This window comes from Nyctibius grandis, chromosome 4, assembly GCF_013368605.1.
Source record: "Nyctibius grandis isolate bNycGra1 chromosome 4, bNycGra1.pri, whole genome shotgun sequence".
NCBI lineage: Eukaryota > Metazoa > Chordata > Aves > Nyctibiiformes > Nyctibiidae > Nyctibius > Nyctibius grandis.
This window is the reverse complement of record NC_090661.1, coordinates 3,084,811-3,099,251: the sequence shown is the minus strand read 5'-3', so window position 1 is coordinate 3,099,251 and position 14,441 is coordinate 3,084,811. Positions and strand designations below refer to the sequence as shown.

The window sequence follows — 14,441 nt, the reverse complement described above, 5'->3', positions numbered from 1 at the left end:
GGGCTCAGTCTACTCATCCTTTTATCTTGATGGAGTTAAAAATCACATACAATTAATGGCCTTTTGCAGTGCCATGAGAATTTAAAGAGTCAATTCACTGTCAGTTGTTTGCAGAACAGAAAAGTATGGGGAAATCTATCAACTGGACCTTATACAGTGCATCAGGGACAAGCTGTGACTGGGGGACAGGGAAGCAGTGCCGTGTTTTGCTTTCCTCTGGTGCTCGGGGGTATGGCCACTTCATTCCCTGGGGAGTCCAAGCTGTTATCCATGTAGAAATCTCAGCTGGCGTGGAACTACTCCATGTAGTAATCTGCAACTCGGATGAGTAAGCAGTAAATACTACCTTGTTGCAGCAGTGAATACTTCATTTTTAGGGCCCCGTGGGCTGCAGTCTTCCCCCTTGTTTTCTGAAGCAGTCCCTGAGTTGTGTGAGTTGTTTGGGCAAGACATACTCGAGGATATTATTAACCTAACCACTGCCTGAATATTGCGCTCACTCTTTACTCTTGTGGCTTAGGCATTTGTGATCTCATTCACATCCGACTTCATTCCACGCCTCGTGTACCTGTATATGTACAGTGAGAATGGCACCATGCATGGCTTCGTGAACCATACGCTATCCTCTTTTAATGTCAGCGATTTTCAAGCAGGAACAGCTCCAAACGACCCCATGGATCTTGGCTACGAGGTTCAGATATGCAGGTACTTTCTTGAATGATAACTAATTTTAAGTATTTTCACAGCTGACTAAGAATGGGATGAATTTTTACATTTCTGGGGCAGGTCCCTTGTACTTTCAACACCTTTTTAGCACCTTGGTAGCCTTTTATATCAGATGGATCCATTGCCTTAAACGTCTTGGCTTACATATTAAGCAACCACAACATCTGAATATCAAGTACTGCTTATTTGGAGAAATAGAGATTAGCGTTGTTCAATTCAGTGTTTGTCTGTGCAAAGATTGTTATTATTATGTATTCCTTTTTTCAGGAAAGGAGATAATTAATGATAAACAGCACAGTGATGCTTTAAGGAAACAAAATGATGTTACAGTGATGTCCTGTTGTTGTATCACATGCTACTGATATAATGACTGTGACTTCACAGTACACCTCTCTTTTTTTGTCCAGTTTCTATAGCAATTCCTGATGAGAGTAATAGCATCCTTATCTGCACTGGAACCTAAGACCCACTTAAAGTGTCATTGTACAGGAAATCTGCATGCCTGTTACAATTCCTACAAATTATTTTCATTTTTAAAGGAGAATTATTGTTGCATATTTCAGTTTATGAAGCAGTCTAGGTCAGTGCTGAACTGCATGCTTTGCCTAGGCTTCCTTAGATATGCATCATCTTCAAAAGAAATGTTTTAACACTTAGAATTGGGGACCAAAGCCAAATATAACAGGGAAAGCACTTAGAACAGCAAAACTGAAAGGGGGGCAATGGGGGTAAGAAGGGGAAGAGGAGAACAAGGAGGGAAGAGGCATTCCAGGGGAGAAAAAATGGTGTACATATACTAAAATATTATACAAACTGACCAGGAAAAAAACCCACCTTTATAAGCTTATTATTTTTTTAATTTATATTCTTTATAAATCTGAATAGTGCAAGTTAATCTGCTGAAATGACTGCTAAACAGAAAAATCACCCTGAGATGAAAGAAAAAAAAACCAACCAAAACTGCATATGTATTAGCTTTGCTTGCTTTTACTTTCTCCTGGTTTCCTTCTGGTGATCTTGGGGCACAGGATGAATGAGGTTGGCAAACATGGTTTTAGCACAGAACTTAGAGAACGGAAGTGTTAGTGCCATGGTCCAATGCAAAAATGCCAGGTTTATTTGCTTTCTAGTCCCAGCCTTTTTCTTCTTCCCATCCCATCATTTCTTCCATATTTCAGGGATTTTTAAATCATTTGAAAATATGGAGCCCGTATTCTTTCAAAATATTGACAGGATGCTGTGGTTTTAAATGTAACATATTTCTCTTGGTCCCATTTCTAACAAGTTATTGTTGATTAGCTCACAGATTTTCTGTAAGCCATAGCTAAGGCAAAATTCTCACCTTCTCTCTGTACGACAAAATTTAGCTGCAACCTTTTGCTGATCGTGAACAAGGAGAACACCACATAGCATAACACATTCTGTGGATCCGAGATCAGTATTTTTGTCTGTAAAATTAGTCTGAAAACTATATGTTTTGGGTTTTTTTTACCAATCTTAAAAGAAATTATCTGAGCTGTGTAGTTTACTCCATCTTTATGCAGAATTGATATTATTTGTACTAAGCAGAGGGTATTAAGATTGAAGACCTTCAATTTTGAGTAAAGATTGAAGGCTGTGGGAGGCTTTCAGCTGTGTCTTGTTTCTGAGAGTTAAAACAGCGTCATGCTGTAATAGTGAACTTGCTTTTAGATGGTTCAATTTACTGTTTGACTGTTTGGTATTAATTCCTCATGGTGCTAAAACTTCTGAATGACATCACTGATTTACTGAGTCTTGTTTTGCAGATACAAAGATTATCGAGAACCCCCTTGGTCTGAAAACAAGTATGACATTTCAAAGGATTTCTGGGCTGTCCTAGCAGCAAGATTAGCATTTGTGATAGTTTTCCAGGTAGGTTATACTGAAGGTATTTTTTATATGAGAAAGAAAAAGAGTTTATTTCTTTAGCTATGTAAGGCAAGCTACCTTTGGAAATATGTTCTTAGGCCAAAGAAAATACCTTCTTTCTCAACTGCTTCATGGAAAAGCAAAGAAATTTACCCATCCTCCTTCACCCTCTTCCTCCCACCCACCCAGGCCCAGGTATATCCCCAGTGGAAAAATGCCTCCTCAGGGATTCCATGAACTGGTTGGACGCAGAAGAAACTTAATGACCTTAGTGAGCAGCAAAGCACAAGGCTGATGCTAGTTAAGTCCCACCAATTTCTCCAGTAGGACATCAACAAATTCACTGAAGCAGCATAAATTTCATCCAAACTCAATTCTAGACTTAGCCAAGAAATGAAATTTCAAAAATTTCCCAGTTAAGAGTTTACCTTGCATCTGAACAAGAAGGCAAAATCTTGTAATTTTTCACTAAATTACATTATTTGATCACAACAGTGCCTGCCATTTTTCTGTATTTCTAGCATGAACAAGAAGTTGAGGTGAATTTGGCTCAGTATCAGGCTCGTGACATGCCGTGGAGCCCAACTCAAATATTGTCCATTCTTCCTTCCTAAGTACACCAAAAATGGCCGCTTCCCTACAGTCATCCTTTCACTTGACCTTGCTGACATTTTCTCATAATTTCATTTGCAGAACTTGGTCATGTTTATGAGTGACTTTGTTGACTGGATTATCCCAGACATTCCCAAGGACATTAGTCAGCAGATACATAAAGAGAAAGTTCTCATGGTGGAGGTCTTCATGAGAGAAGAGCAAGGGAAGCTGCAAATGCTAGAAACCTGGAAAGACAAGGACAAGAAAAAAGGTGAAAACTGTAACAATCACAGCCCCAGACTCTCCAGGAGCCACAGTGGGAGCTTGTCCTCCTGCCATTCCTATCCTCTTGACGTATAGAAGAGGAGGGAGTTGAGTATGTCGGGGCATTCCGCTGATACACAAGCCATCGCGTAAAGGGCAGGACTCGATGAATGGACAACCTGGTGCATGTTGAAGGATGTGCTGCCATTTTGCTCCCATCTTTGTGAGAAATGCTCTTCTTACAAACATGGAGGACCACATTCTATTTCTGATAATGTTGTTGTATTTTCTTTTGCACAAGCAGTAATGCAGGGAATTTTTATATTTCATCGATAGATAACACTATTGACGGTGTGCATTAATAAATGCAGGTACTTAGTACGTCTTGATAGAGATATTCTCTGAGAATTTGACCTTAGCCTATTAATTAACTCAATAAATAAAGGTAAATTTTAAGTAATAATAATAATACTAATTTAAAATATTTTTGGAACCCCAGGCTTGAAGGTCCATGGGGTAACTCCATAAAGTATATGCAAAATCAGCTTTAGAGTGTGCCCTAGTATTCCTTTTGGCAGGAGAGAAACCACGTAAAGCCTACCAGACTGACTTGCTGTCCAAGGCAGGGTTTAGCTCTGCTGACAGACATCTGTGTCTGAACCTGCAGGTCTGAAACAAGCAGAGCTCTGGAGTCAGACAGGTGCGTGGGGCACTGGTGGCAATCTGCTGTGTACCCGAGCCCTTCGCCGGGGCACTGCTCTCTTCAGAAACATCAGAAAAGTGAATCTGGAAAAGTCCTTTTTTACCAATGAGTGACTGATGTGGATGAAGCTACCTCAGTGCCCCAGGCTGCATCGGCTGTGTTTGAGCAGTCCCCCAGCGGCTCCTCGCTCATGGCCAGGCAGAGGCAGCACAATTTCGGAGATCCTCCCAGCAGGTAGATAGATGATCACAGAGCATTTTGTTAAATGCCCTGAATTAACGAGCACACGTAGAGCTACCGTGACTCGCACTGCCCTGCCTAGTACTCAGACACCGTTGTTGCTGAGGAAATTCCCTTTTTCCCATTGTTTTAGCACATCCCTTTCTTAGCCACGTTTTTCTCTGTAGCCCTCTATCCTCTGCAGGAGAAAGGAGTCTGCACCCATTTTTCACAGCCAGTTGCTCCCGCAGACTTTCTGCTGTTGAATGGCATTTCCCAGAGGCATAAATCCAAAACATGTCCCACTTACTGTCTTCAATGGAAGTTTTGCCTGCACTGGGGCTACAGGACCAGACCTTCAGTTAGTTACAGGACTTTTCTTTTGTCTTAAAATACTCTTTATCTTTTGTACAAGGAGCTTCCTTAAAGTATAAGTCTAAAATCCTTACTTATGACACCTAGCTAAATCCCATCAGTACAACTCTTTTTAAGCATAGTACATTTTAGGTTTGCTTTGTCAAACGATAAACTGCACTTCCAAATAATATTGGTGCAATTAACCTCATTTCTTTTATTGCTTTGTCTTGTCCATGGCACTTGCTTTACAAATATAAAGCTGAAAAATAAAATAAAAATGAAAGATTTCTTTAAAGTCTAACTACTGTATGGTTTGTTACAAAACCAAACGTCAAAAGACTGTTTTCAAGAGGAGTTAGTTATTTCTTTTTTCCTTTTTTCTTTGCCAAACTAATTTAAAGATTAATGCTAGAACTTAAAAAGAATGCCATATTTAGCTTTTGATATATTTATTTGTTTTAAAGTATGTGATAAACTTGATATTTTTCTGTAGTCTGTCCAAAGAAGGTACCAGAAAAGAAATTATGTGGAAGAAAGAAAATGGTATTAACCAAATATTCTTGAAGCTTATTTAAAATATTGATCCAACCAAAGATTTTTATTAATAAAGGGCTTATATTTTGTTAACTCTTGTTTCTGTTGTATTTTGACTTGCAGGAATGTCACTATTTTTAAAATTTGTAACTTATGATAGCTTACTACTGTAGGGCCAAATCCTGCCTGATTTATTCACACAATAAGCATTACGCCTGGTAGTAAGTGTTTACCAGATCAGGCCCACTGACTGCAATAGAATCGTGAGTGGGAATAAATCAAGCAGAATTCTGTCCGTACATCTTGTTGAAAAAGTGTTCTTCCTCTCATTCCTTGGTAGCCCAAAAGATCCAGAAGAAAGCCAAACGTGAACTACCTATTCTGAAGAGAAATTCTAGGGGAACTTCCTCGAAGGGGATTTATTTGTAAATACTTATCTGAAAGTATTCCCAACTTAATACTGACATTCCTGTAAATGGTAGAACTATATCCTGATGAACACATACTTATCAGAATTTTTCATTATTTGCTGAAATCATGAAATAGTAGCAGTTGCTTATACTTTCTTTTGTACAGTAAATTGTTTGAAATGGAATTTTGTATATAAAAAACTGTATTACTACTTAGATAACTACAAAACTCTTTCATGGAATCATTTTTTAAGAAAAGCAAATACATACTAAATCTGTTTTAGTTCGGTTTTTTTTTCTTTGAACTTATTTGAAATAAACTTAAATATGCAAGAGTTTCTCCTGTGGGACAGGTTCTGTTCCCAATCCTCCTTGTGCTCTGAATGTGCAGCTATGAGTGCTGTTAGATTTGAGAATTCATATAGGAATTTGTGTTACAGTTTGCCTAAAAGTGGATCTGCGGTGCCCTTTCCAGTGCTCCTCGTGTGCTCAGCAGAGGCCAGAACTGAGATTTGTTTGCAGGTACAGACTACTTCATTTATAGACATCTTCCTAACAACAGAGAAGGTAAATCTTGTGTTCTAGCTGCTTTAGATACCCACTTTGAGATGAAATGAATCCCACCTAAGATGCGTCTGTCTCCGTGAGCACAAAGGAGGTTTGGCTTCTAGCACAAACGTAGATGGCTGCACCATAGACACTGAATATTAAGTGACAGATCTTATCCTGGGAGCTTTAATTTTCTTCTGATTTAGGCATTTAGCAGAACATAAGAGCTTTCACTGATATTTGAAATGGGCTTGTAACAAGGAAGAATCCTGTTTGGTTTGTTCATTTAAATTGAAAAATGTAGGCATTATTAAGAAAAAAATGAAATGGTAAAACCAAAGGAATGAAACTCGGGGATTCCTTCCACTGTGTCTAGCTGGATGCAGCTCTGAAGGGAAGTAACTCAGGAAGCAGAGAAGCTACACTGTGTATATCACATTTTCATTGCCTTATGGGACCTCTACAAGCAAAGCTGGGCACAGAACCTGACTTGCCATTTCCAGTTTTTTCTCTTGCTCCCATTTAACTGTTCTGTGAGAAGGCAAAGCACGAGGCTTCATACCAGTTCTCCCTTTCTAACCAAAAAATACTGAAATTTAGTTAGAAGGTGGGAATTCTGTTCCAAGATAATGGATATGAAAACCAGAAGCAGGTAAAATCACTGCCTAGTTGGTAACTGGTTTGTTTTTGTCAGCTCTTAAAGACAAAATAGTAGCTCATTAGATATAAGACAATGCCTTCGAGAAAGAGATTTGCACGGTGCTTGTGGTACTTTTCATGTACCCTGTTGTGTGGACAGTACGAGTCTGAATCTTCTGGATTTCCATGGCATTGTGTTTCTAAGATACAGTCTTACAAATATTTTGCAGTCTTAAATAGCTTAAAGGGTGAGTAAGTCTCAAGTCAAGGCACAGATACATTTCTATTTTTAAACCCTCCGTGCTCTCTAGTCCTGAGCTGTTCAGGATCTTTTTGGCTGTTGTAATTTCCAATAAGCAATAATAAAACAACTTACTTTTCATCTTGTTACCTCAGGAGTCTGAACTGTCCTGAAGTTTCATAGATCACTTGAGTGTATTTATATTTTCCTATGAAATTTTCAGAGTAAACAACTCATTTTCCTTTTGCCACTGAAGAAACCGTATCTTAAAATTTCTATGGATTCCATTCAAACTCTGGTTCAATTCTTTGCACGTTTGGGTACTATTTATTCCATGACCAAACACAATATGCCATTTTTAGCACAGCAGAGAAAAAACAAAGTTCTTTTTTTAACCTCCTTTTTTAGCCCAACAGGCCTTTCTGAAGAAGAAACTAACTATTAATGTGGCTTCTTTTTAATTTTAATCTCTTTCCTTAATTTTTAATACCATGCATGCCGTTTGATTTGAGGCCACCTAAAGCCAAAGAAAATATTTCCTTTGAGCCCCTTTGTCTGCAGCATACTATGCATGAGACTAAGCATTGCTTATTGAATGATTGGTTCCACTTATAATAAAAATTTGTGATGTTTACTGTGTAGTACTTTTATAACCCCGAGTGTCAGCTAAAGCCAAAATACATTGATGCAGGTAGTTGTGCAAGCTGTTGTGCTAGTTTCCACGAGGTAAAGGACTCAGAAAATCAAAGGCATGACAGTCATGTGAACTTATACAGAAATTTGAAGGTTTTGAGGTCATAGCTTTCATCTTGCGTAGTACCACCTGTGTGAGAAAATTCATGCAGAAACATATCCATCCTGATGCTCATGAGAAAAAGAATCAAAGCACAAAATATTTAGCAGAGTGCTTGTGCTGAGCAAACGTAAAAGCATAACAAAGTCCGATTTTCAGAGCAAGAGTTAAATGCAGGTAGTTAAGCAATCTTTCTTAGAGCAGAAGAAAAGGTTATTTACTATTTTTACTTCTAAATGAAAGAAGAGTGGCCTTCTCCTTGAGTTTAAATATAAGAGACAGAGGCTAGGGAATAGGTGCAAATAGGGAAGGGAGGAAGAAAAGGCTGAGGTTCTCAGATCCAAGTTAGCTGGCAGATCAGCCACAGAAGTTGTTTTTCTGGGAAAAGAATCGCTTCCTGTAGGTAGGTTATCAGGTAGCGTTTGCCAATGTTTGTTCAGCGATGTGCAATCTCATCCTGCCAAAGGGTGCGGAACTGCTGGTCTTGTGTTTGGATGACAGCTGGAAAGCTTTGATGCTTTGGAAGGAAATGTATGAAAACAGAGTAAGAAAGAGAAAACCTCTCCGGCATCAGTGAGGGCTTGGTGACTATGCCTTCTCCACTGATGTACTGCATTGCAAATAATACCACGATCCTCGGCAATCAAAAATAAACAGTTCCTCTAGGAACACGCTTATTTTTGTTGATCAGAATGATCTATAAACGCTCACACAGCTTCCAACACTGAAGTCGGGCCCCAGCTGGTACAAGCCCTTTGATTCTGTAGTAGGTAAGTCTCTCAAGCCCCAAAGGTGATGTGCAGGTAAGTGGCTGATCTGCCTGTGCTTCCTGCCTTGGACCGAGACAGCAGCATTGCATCATCGCAGCACGGTGCTCACAAGCACGGAATTCCCATCTGTCCTGGTAGAAGCATGTAATTAGATGAGCAACTCTCATTTCTTAATGTATTAATCTTCAAAATACATCTGTAGGTAAAGAAGGTAGGTGTCCTGGTTTCGCTGGAACAGAATCATAGAATAAATTTTCTGTTACATTTTGGTATAGTTCCCAGCTGTCCCCAGCATACCAATCTCCAGCCCAGAGGAGAGCCCAGGCCAGGACAGCCCATCCTGGCAGCAGCACAGCAGTGACCCTCACCGGGCGCTCGTTCCACCTGCGCCCAGCCCAGGACACTGCAGCGGTGCCGACCGGCAACACCCTCCGCACGGTCCTGGACAAGGTCTTCCAGCGGCGAAAGGCGTCCTCATCGTCAGAGAGCTCTTCCGACGGCTACTTCTGACATGCTGTGGAGTGGCAGGGCCAGACCTCCTGCAGCTCCAGCTCTTCCAAACATTGGTCTTTTTGTAAATAAACATGTTGTTTTGTTCCCACAGCTGTGTGAGATGGTGGTGAGAATGGGAAAGGGAAGGTGGGCTCAGGGGCACTGGGGAAGATGTGCTGTCCTGGCAGGAGGATGAGGCCATGAGGATAAGCCTGGGCAAGATGGCTGCTTCTTCTGGAGCTCCTCCTCAGCCCTGGCCTGGCTGTGGCAGGGGCTCAGCCTCAGCCCAAAGGCTGCAGCCAGGCAGCTTTTACACCCAGCAGGGCAGGTCCTTTGGCTCAACTCGACCTGTGGTCCAAGCCTTCTCTCAGAGTGGCTCCTTGCAGACCCAGCACGGCAGTGTCCTTCAGGTGCCAGCCCAGGGGGACGGGTAAGTCACAGCCCCATCCCAGGGCTAGCAGAGCTTCCCAGGCACCTTTAGGGACCGGAGAGCTTTCTGTGTGCCTGTAGCCACCTCTCAGAGGTTTGCTCGAGACACGGGCTCGCTGACTGGGTGAGAGTGACATCCAGACCACACAGCCTGGCTCGCATTTGTGTCACCAAACACATGTCACTGTGGGGACGACCGCTGCAGAGACCCATCTCCGACACCTTCGTTCAGAATCCCTGCAGGGAAACTGGCCCTTGTTAGAAATCACTCACTGATCTTGTCTCAGGGCAGGTGGCTCAGAAAGGTCCAAAGAATGACATTTGGCAGAGTCCAAGCAGGTCCCTGAGGCAGCACCAAGATGGCCACAGCAGGGCTCAGCATGTAGCCTGAGGCTATGACACCCTGAGAAGCCGGAGGCAGCAGCGGAGAGGGGCTTGGGACGCTGCTCGCAACGAGGAACGAGCTCCAAGGCCCAAAAGGGGCGTCCCGGCCTCCTCAGGGAGCAGCGAGCTCCGTCGGTGGGCAGGCCGGGATTCCTCCCGGGCCGGCGCGCAGCCAGGAGCCGACCCCAGCAGAGGTGCCGCAGCCCGGCTGGGCCCAGGGCCTGGCAGCACACCCTGCGGAGAAGGGAAACGCAACGCTCGGCCCCTGCCCAATGCCTGCCGGGGCAGGGCAACGAGCCCAGGGACACAGGAGGCCCCCGAGGTGGTGGCTGTGCTGCTGCTGAGGGGCACCTGGATGGTGGCAGCGGGACAGTGGCAATGCGGGTTGTCTCCAGCCCTGGCAGTGGCAGCGAGAAGGGCCAAGCCCACTCATGCAGTGGGGCTACAAACAGGATTTAATGGCATTCCAGCAGTGATCTGTCTGGCCCTGCTCCTTCTCTCTCATCTTCTCACCCTCATCCCTCCTAGAGCCACTTCCGTGGCTCCTCATCCTTGCAGGTGAGGTGGGCACCCATGGGCCCTTCGCCCTCTTGCCCATCCGCTTCCCCAGAGCGATGGAGGGGAAGGAGGAGGCGCGGGGCTGGGGGTCTGTGGCAGGTCCCGCTGTCAGACGCCACCTGGCTGCGGCCCTGGGCTGCAGGTGGCCCTGCCTTGAGCAGGGTGGGTTGGATCAGGTTGGTCCTGGCCCATCTCAGCCACGCTGTGATTCTGGGACTGGGATTCCCGACCCGCTCACGGCGATGGGAAGCTGCCAGTGCGCAGCAGCAGGATGCCCAAAGCCCCGGGCCCCCTGCACTGGGTGCCTGCACTGCCGGGTGGTACCTGCAGCAGGGGTGAGCACTGGTGTGATGCGGGGTTGTGATGTCACAGAGGTGTCCCCACCCACAGGTTTGTGACCTCAGAGCTGCATCAGTACCAAGTGCCACCGTCCCACAGCCCCCAGTGTGGCCGTGGACCTGCACCATGAGCATTGGCAGCTTTCTTCTCGGCGTCAGCATCCTGTTCTTGGCTGTTGAGGCCATCCTGTTCGCCATCGGCTATGGCCTAGAGGTACGGGGTGGCTGGGGGCCAGGGGGGCCACTTGGGACCAGAGCTGGCAGGGCTGGCCCCAGGTGGATGACTGTGCCACACTCCTGTTCCCACAGTGTGATGGACGGAGACAGCAATGCTGGAGACAGAGGCGGCGAGTGGTGGCACCAGAGCCATGTAAGTCCCCTACGAGTTCCCCTGGGGCTGCCCAGGTGTGTCCTCAGGCCAGGACAGGGCCTCTCAGAGCAGCCTAGCCCTGGTGCGGAGCAGCCCGAGTGGAAGGTCCCTGGGTGGTCCCAGTGTCCCCGGCTCCCCATGGCTCAGGAAATCCCCCTTGGTTTGCAGGTGTTCCCGTGGGCCCTGCGTGTGGGCGCTGGCGCTGCAGACCCGGCTGTACCTGTTGCATCAAGGCCGACCAGAAGCTGCAGCAGCTGGTGCTGTTGGCATCGGATGGGACCGGGGCCTCAGCCACGCTGGATGCTGTGACCTGGCAGGCGGCGTGGCAGGACCTGGAGGAACTGGCGGAGAGGGGCAGCCTGCCCTGCCGTGGCTGCAGCACCTCTGGCTCCCCTAAGAGCCTCCAACCCTCCGAGAACCCAAGAGAGATGGGCCTGACTCAAGATGGAGGAGCCCACGTGGAGAAGACTTCTGACCACTCCCTCAGAACCGCGCGTGTGGGCAGAGCCTCTTCAGCCTTGAAGATGGATATTGCCGGGAAAGGACTAGAAATACAGCGGGGGACCCTGCCCGTGCCAGCGCAGCTGTCCCAGCAGCAAGTGGCACAGCAGCAGGGCCGCAATGACCTACCAAAACTCATCCGACCGGGGCAGAGCCAGCCCTTGCCACAGCACGGGCTGTGCCCCTCGCTGCAGGTGAAGGCGAAAGCCAGTGTGGACACCAACGAGAAGGAAGTGTGGAGGCTGTGGGGGGACACCAACCCCACTGAGGAGTCAGTGGCCATGCAGATGCCAATCCCACAACCGCTGCTCCCTACCCAGGACCTGAAACTCCCCGAAGACTACAGCATGAGGAGGCCCAGGGCCCTGGGACCAGCCAGCGCAGTGGGGCACCCCAGAGAGGAACAGCAGGAGCCACACAGCTGGCACGGCTCTGAGGAGGAGGCAACCCTCCAGGCGGAGGAGAAGGAGGGGGCAGCCCTCCAGGCGGCAGAGGACTGGCATGGCTCTGAGGAGAAGGCAGCCCTCCGGGCGGTGGAGGAGGAGGCGGCGGCAGCAGCCCTCCGGGTGGCAGAGGAGGAGGCGGCGGAGCTGGAGGCAGCCCTCCGGGCAGTAGGTAACTGGCATGGCTCTGAGGAGGAACCAGCTATCCATGCATCGGAGGACTGGTACGGTTCTGAGGAGGAGCCAACCATCCATGCACAAGAGGAAGGGCCAGCCATCGTAGAACCGGAGGACTGGTACGGTTCTGAGGAGGAGCCAACCATCCATGCACAAGAGGAAGGGCCAGCCATCGTAGAACCAGAGGACTGGTACGGTTCTGAGGAGGAGCCAACCATCCACGCACAAGAGGAAGGGCCAGCCATCGTAGAACCAGAGGACTGGTACGGTTCTGAGGAGGAGCCAACCATCCACGCACAAGAGGAAGGGCCAGCCATTGTAGAACCAGAGGACTGGCATGGCTCTGAGGAGGAGCCAGGCAGGCAAGCCCTTCCCAGCCTGGACAATGGGGCAGCAGGACCAGCAGCAGGACTGGCGGCAGGATCAGCTTCCATCCTGCCAAAGGAAGATGTCGACCCTCAGAGCAACTCCACCACCGAGGGCGAGGGCCAGGCCGACATTGAGGACAGGATCTGGCCCTGTGCTGCAGCGCCTCTGGTCATCTCAAGGCTGAGGCTGAGCCAGGAGGTGCGCAGCAAACTCTGGATGCACATGGCAAGAAAATGCCTGGAGATAAAGATGCAGTGGTTCCCCGTGGTAGTGCTGCAGTCCATGGAAATGCTGCATCGGTCCCTGCCCAAACTGGGGGGGGCTGGGGCTGGGCCCCTGGAGCCACGCAGAGCCTCTCCCCCCGTGCTGCATCCGAAGAACCTCGTCCAGCCAGATCAGGACACGCCGCAACACCCTGGGGCGTCCCTCGCCTGCCCAGTGGCCCCCACGACACCACGCTCCCACCAAGTGCCTGTGCCCAGCATAACAATCTCCAGCCCAGAGGAGACCCCCGGACAGGACAGCCCATCCTGGCAGCAGCACCGCAGTGACCCTGACCTGTGTCCAGCCCAGGACGCCCAGGACACTGCAGCGGTGCCGACTGGCAACACCCAACGCACGGTCCTGAACAAGATCCTTCAGTGGTGAAGGGCGTCCTCATCCTCAGAGAGCTCTTCCAACAGCTACTTCTGACATGCCATGGAGTGCCAGGGCCAGGCTTCCTGCAGCTCCAGCTCTTCCAAACATTGGTCATTTTGTAAATAAACATGCCACCCTGAGGAGGAGCGAGCAATGCAAGCAGTGGAGGAGGAGGCAGCCTCCCAAGCACCGGAGGACTGGTACGGCTCTGAAGAGGAGAGAGCCATTGAAGAACCAGAGGACTGGCTCGGCTCTGAGGAGGAGCCAGCCATCCACGCATCAGAGGACTGGTATGGTTCTGAGGAGGAGCCAACCATCCACGCACAAGAGGAAGGGCCAGCCATTGAAGGACCAGAGGACCGGCACAGCTCTGACGAGGAGCCAGCCATCCACGCACAAAAGGACTGGTATGGTTCTGAAGAAGAGAGAGCCATCGAAGAACCAGAGGACTGGCACGGCTCTGAGGAGGAGCCAGACATCCAGGCACCGGAGGAGGAGCCATCCCTCCAACCATCAGCCCTGTGGAACATGGTGCACGAGACACTCCTACGCCAGCAGGGCGTAAATTTCATTTTGTAAATAAACATGTTGGTTTGTTCCCACAGCTGTGTGAGGTGGTGTTGGGGACGGGAAAGGGAAGGTGGGCTCAGGGGCACTGGGGAAGATGTGCTGTCCCAGCAGGAGGACGAGGCCATGAGGATAAGCCTGGGCAAGATGGCTGCTTCTTCTGGAGCTCCTCCTCAGCCCTGGCCTGGCTGTGGCAGGGGCTCAGCCTCAGCCCAAAGGCTGCAGCCAGGCAGCTTTTACACCCAGCAGGGCAGGTCCTTTGGCTCAACTCGACCTGTGGTCCAAGCCTTCTCTCAGAGTGGCTCCCTGCAGACCCAGCATGGCAGTGTCCTTCAGGTGCCAGCCCAGGGGGACGGGTAAGTCACAGCCCCATCCCAGGGCTAGCAGAGCTTCCCAGGCACCTTTAGGGACCGGAGGGCTTTCTGTGTGCCTGTAGCCACCTCTCAGAGGTTTGCTCGAGACACGGGCTCGCTGACTGGGTGAGA

General features: G+C 48.0%; 1 protein-coding gene across 2 annotated transcripts in view; it reads left to right on the top strand.

The window, feature by feature from the left end:
* ANO1 (anoctamin 1) overlaps positions 1 to 5,380 on the top strand; it is an 84,169-nt gene extending 78,789 nt beyond the window's left edge. For both annotated transcript variants that reach the window (XM_068398637.1, XM_068398636.1), the window contains 3 exons: positions 521 to 705; positions 2,514 to 2,619; positions 3,310 to 5,380. In XM_068398637.1, coding sequence (XP_068254738.1) covers positions 521 to 705; positions 2,514 to 2,619; positions 3,310 to 3,570 — 552 coding nt within the window. In that variant the 3' untranslated portion in view covers positions 3,571 to 5,380. The remainder of the gene's footprint in view (positions 1 to 520; positions 706 to 2,513; positions 2,620 to 3,309) is intronic.
* The last annotated feature ends 9,061 nt before the right edge of the window (positions 5,381 to 14,441 follow it).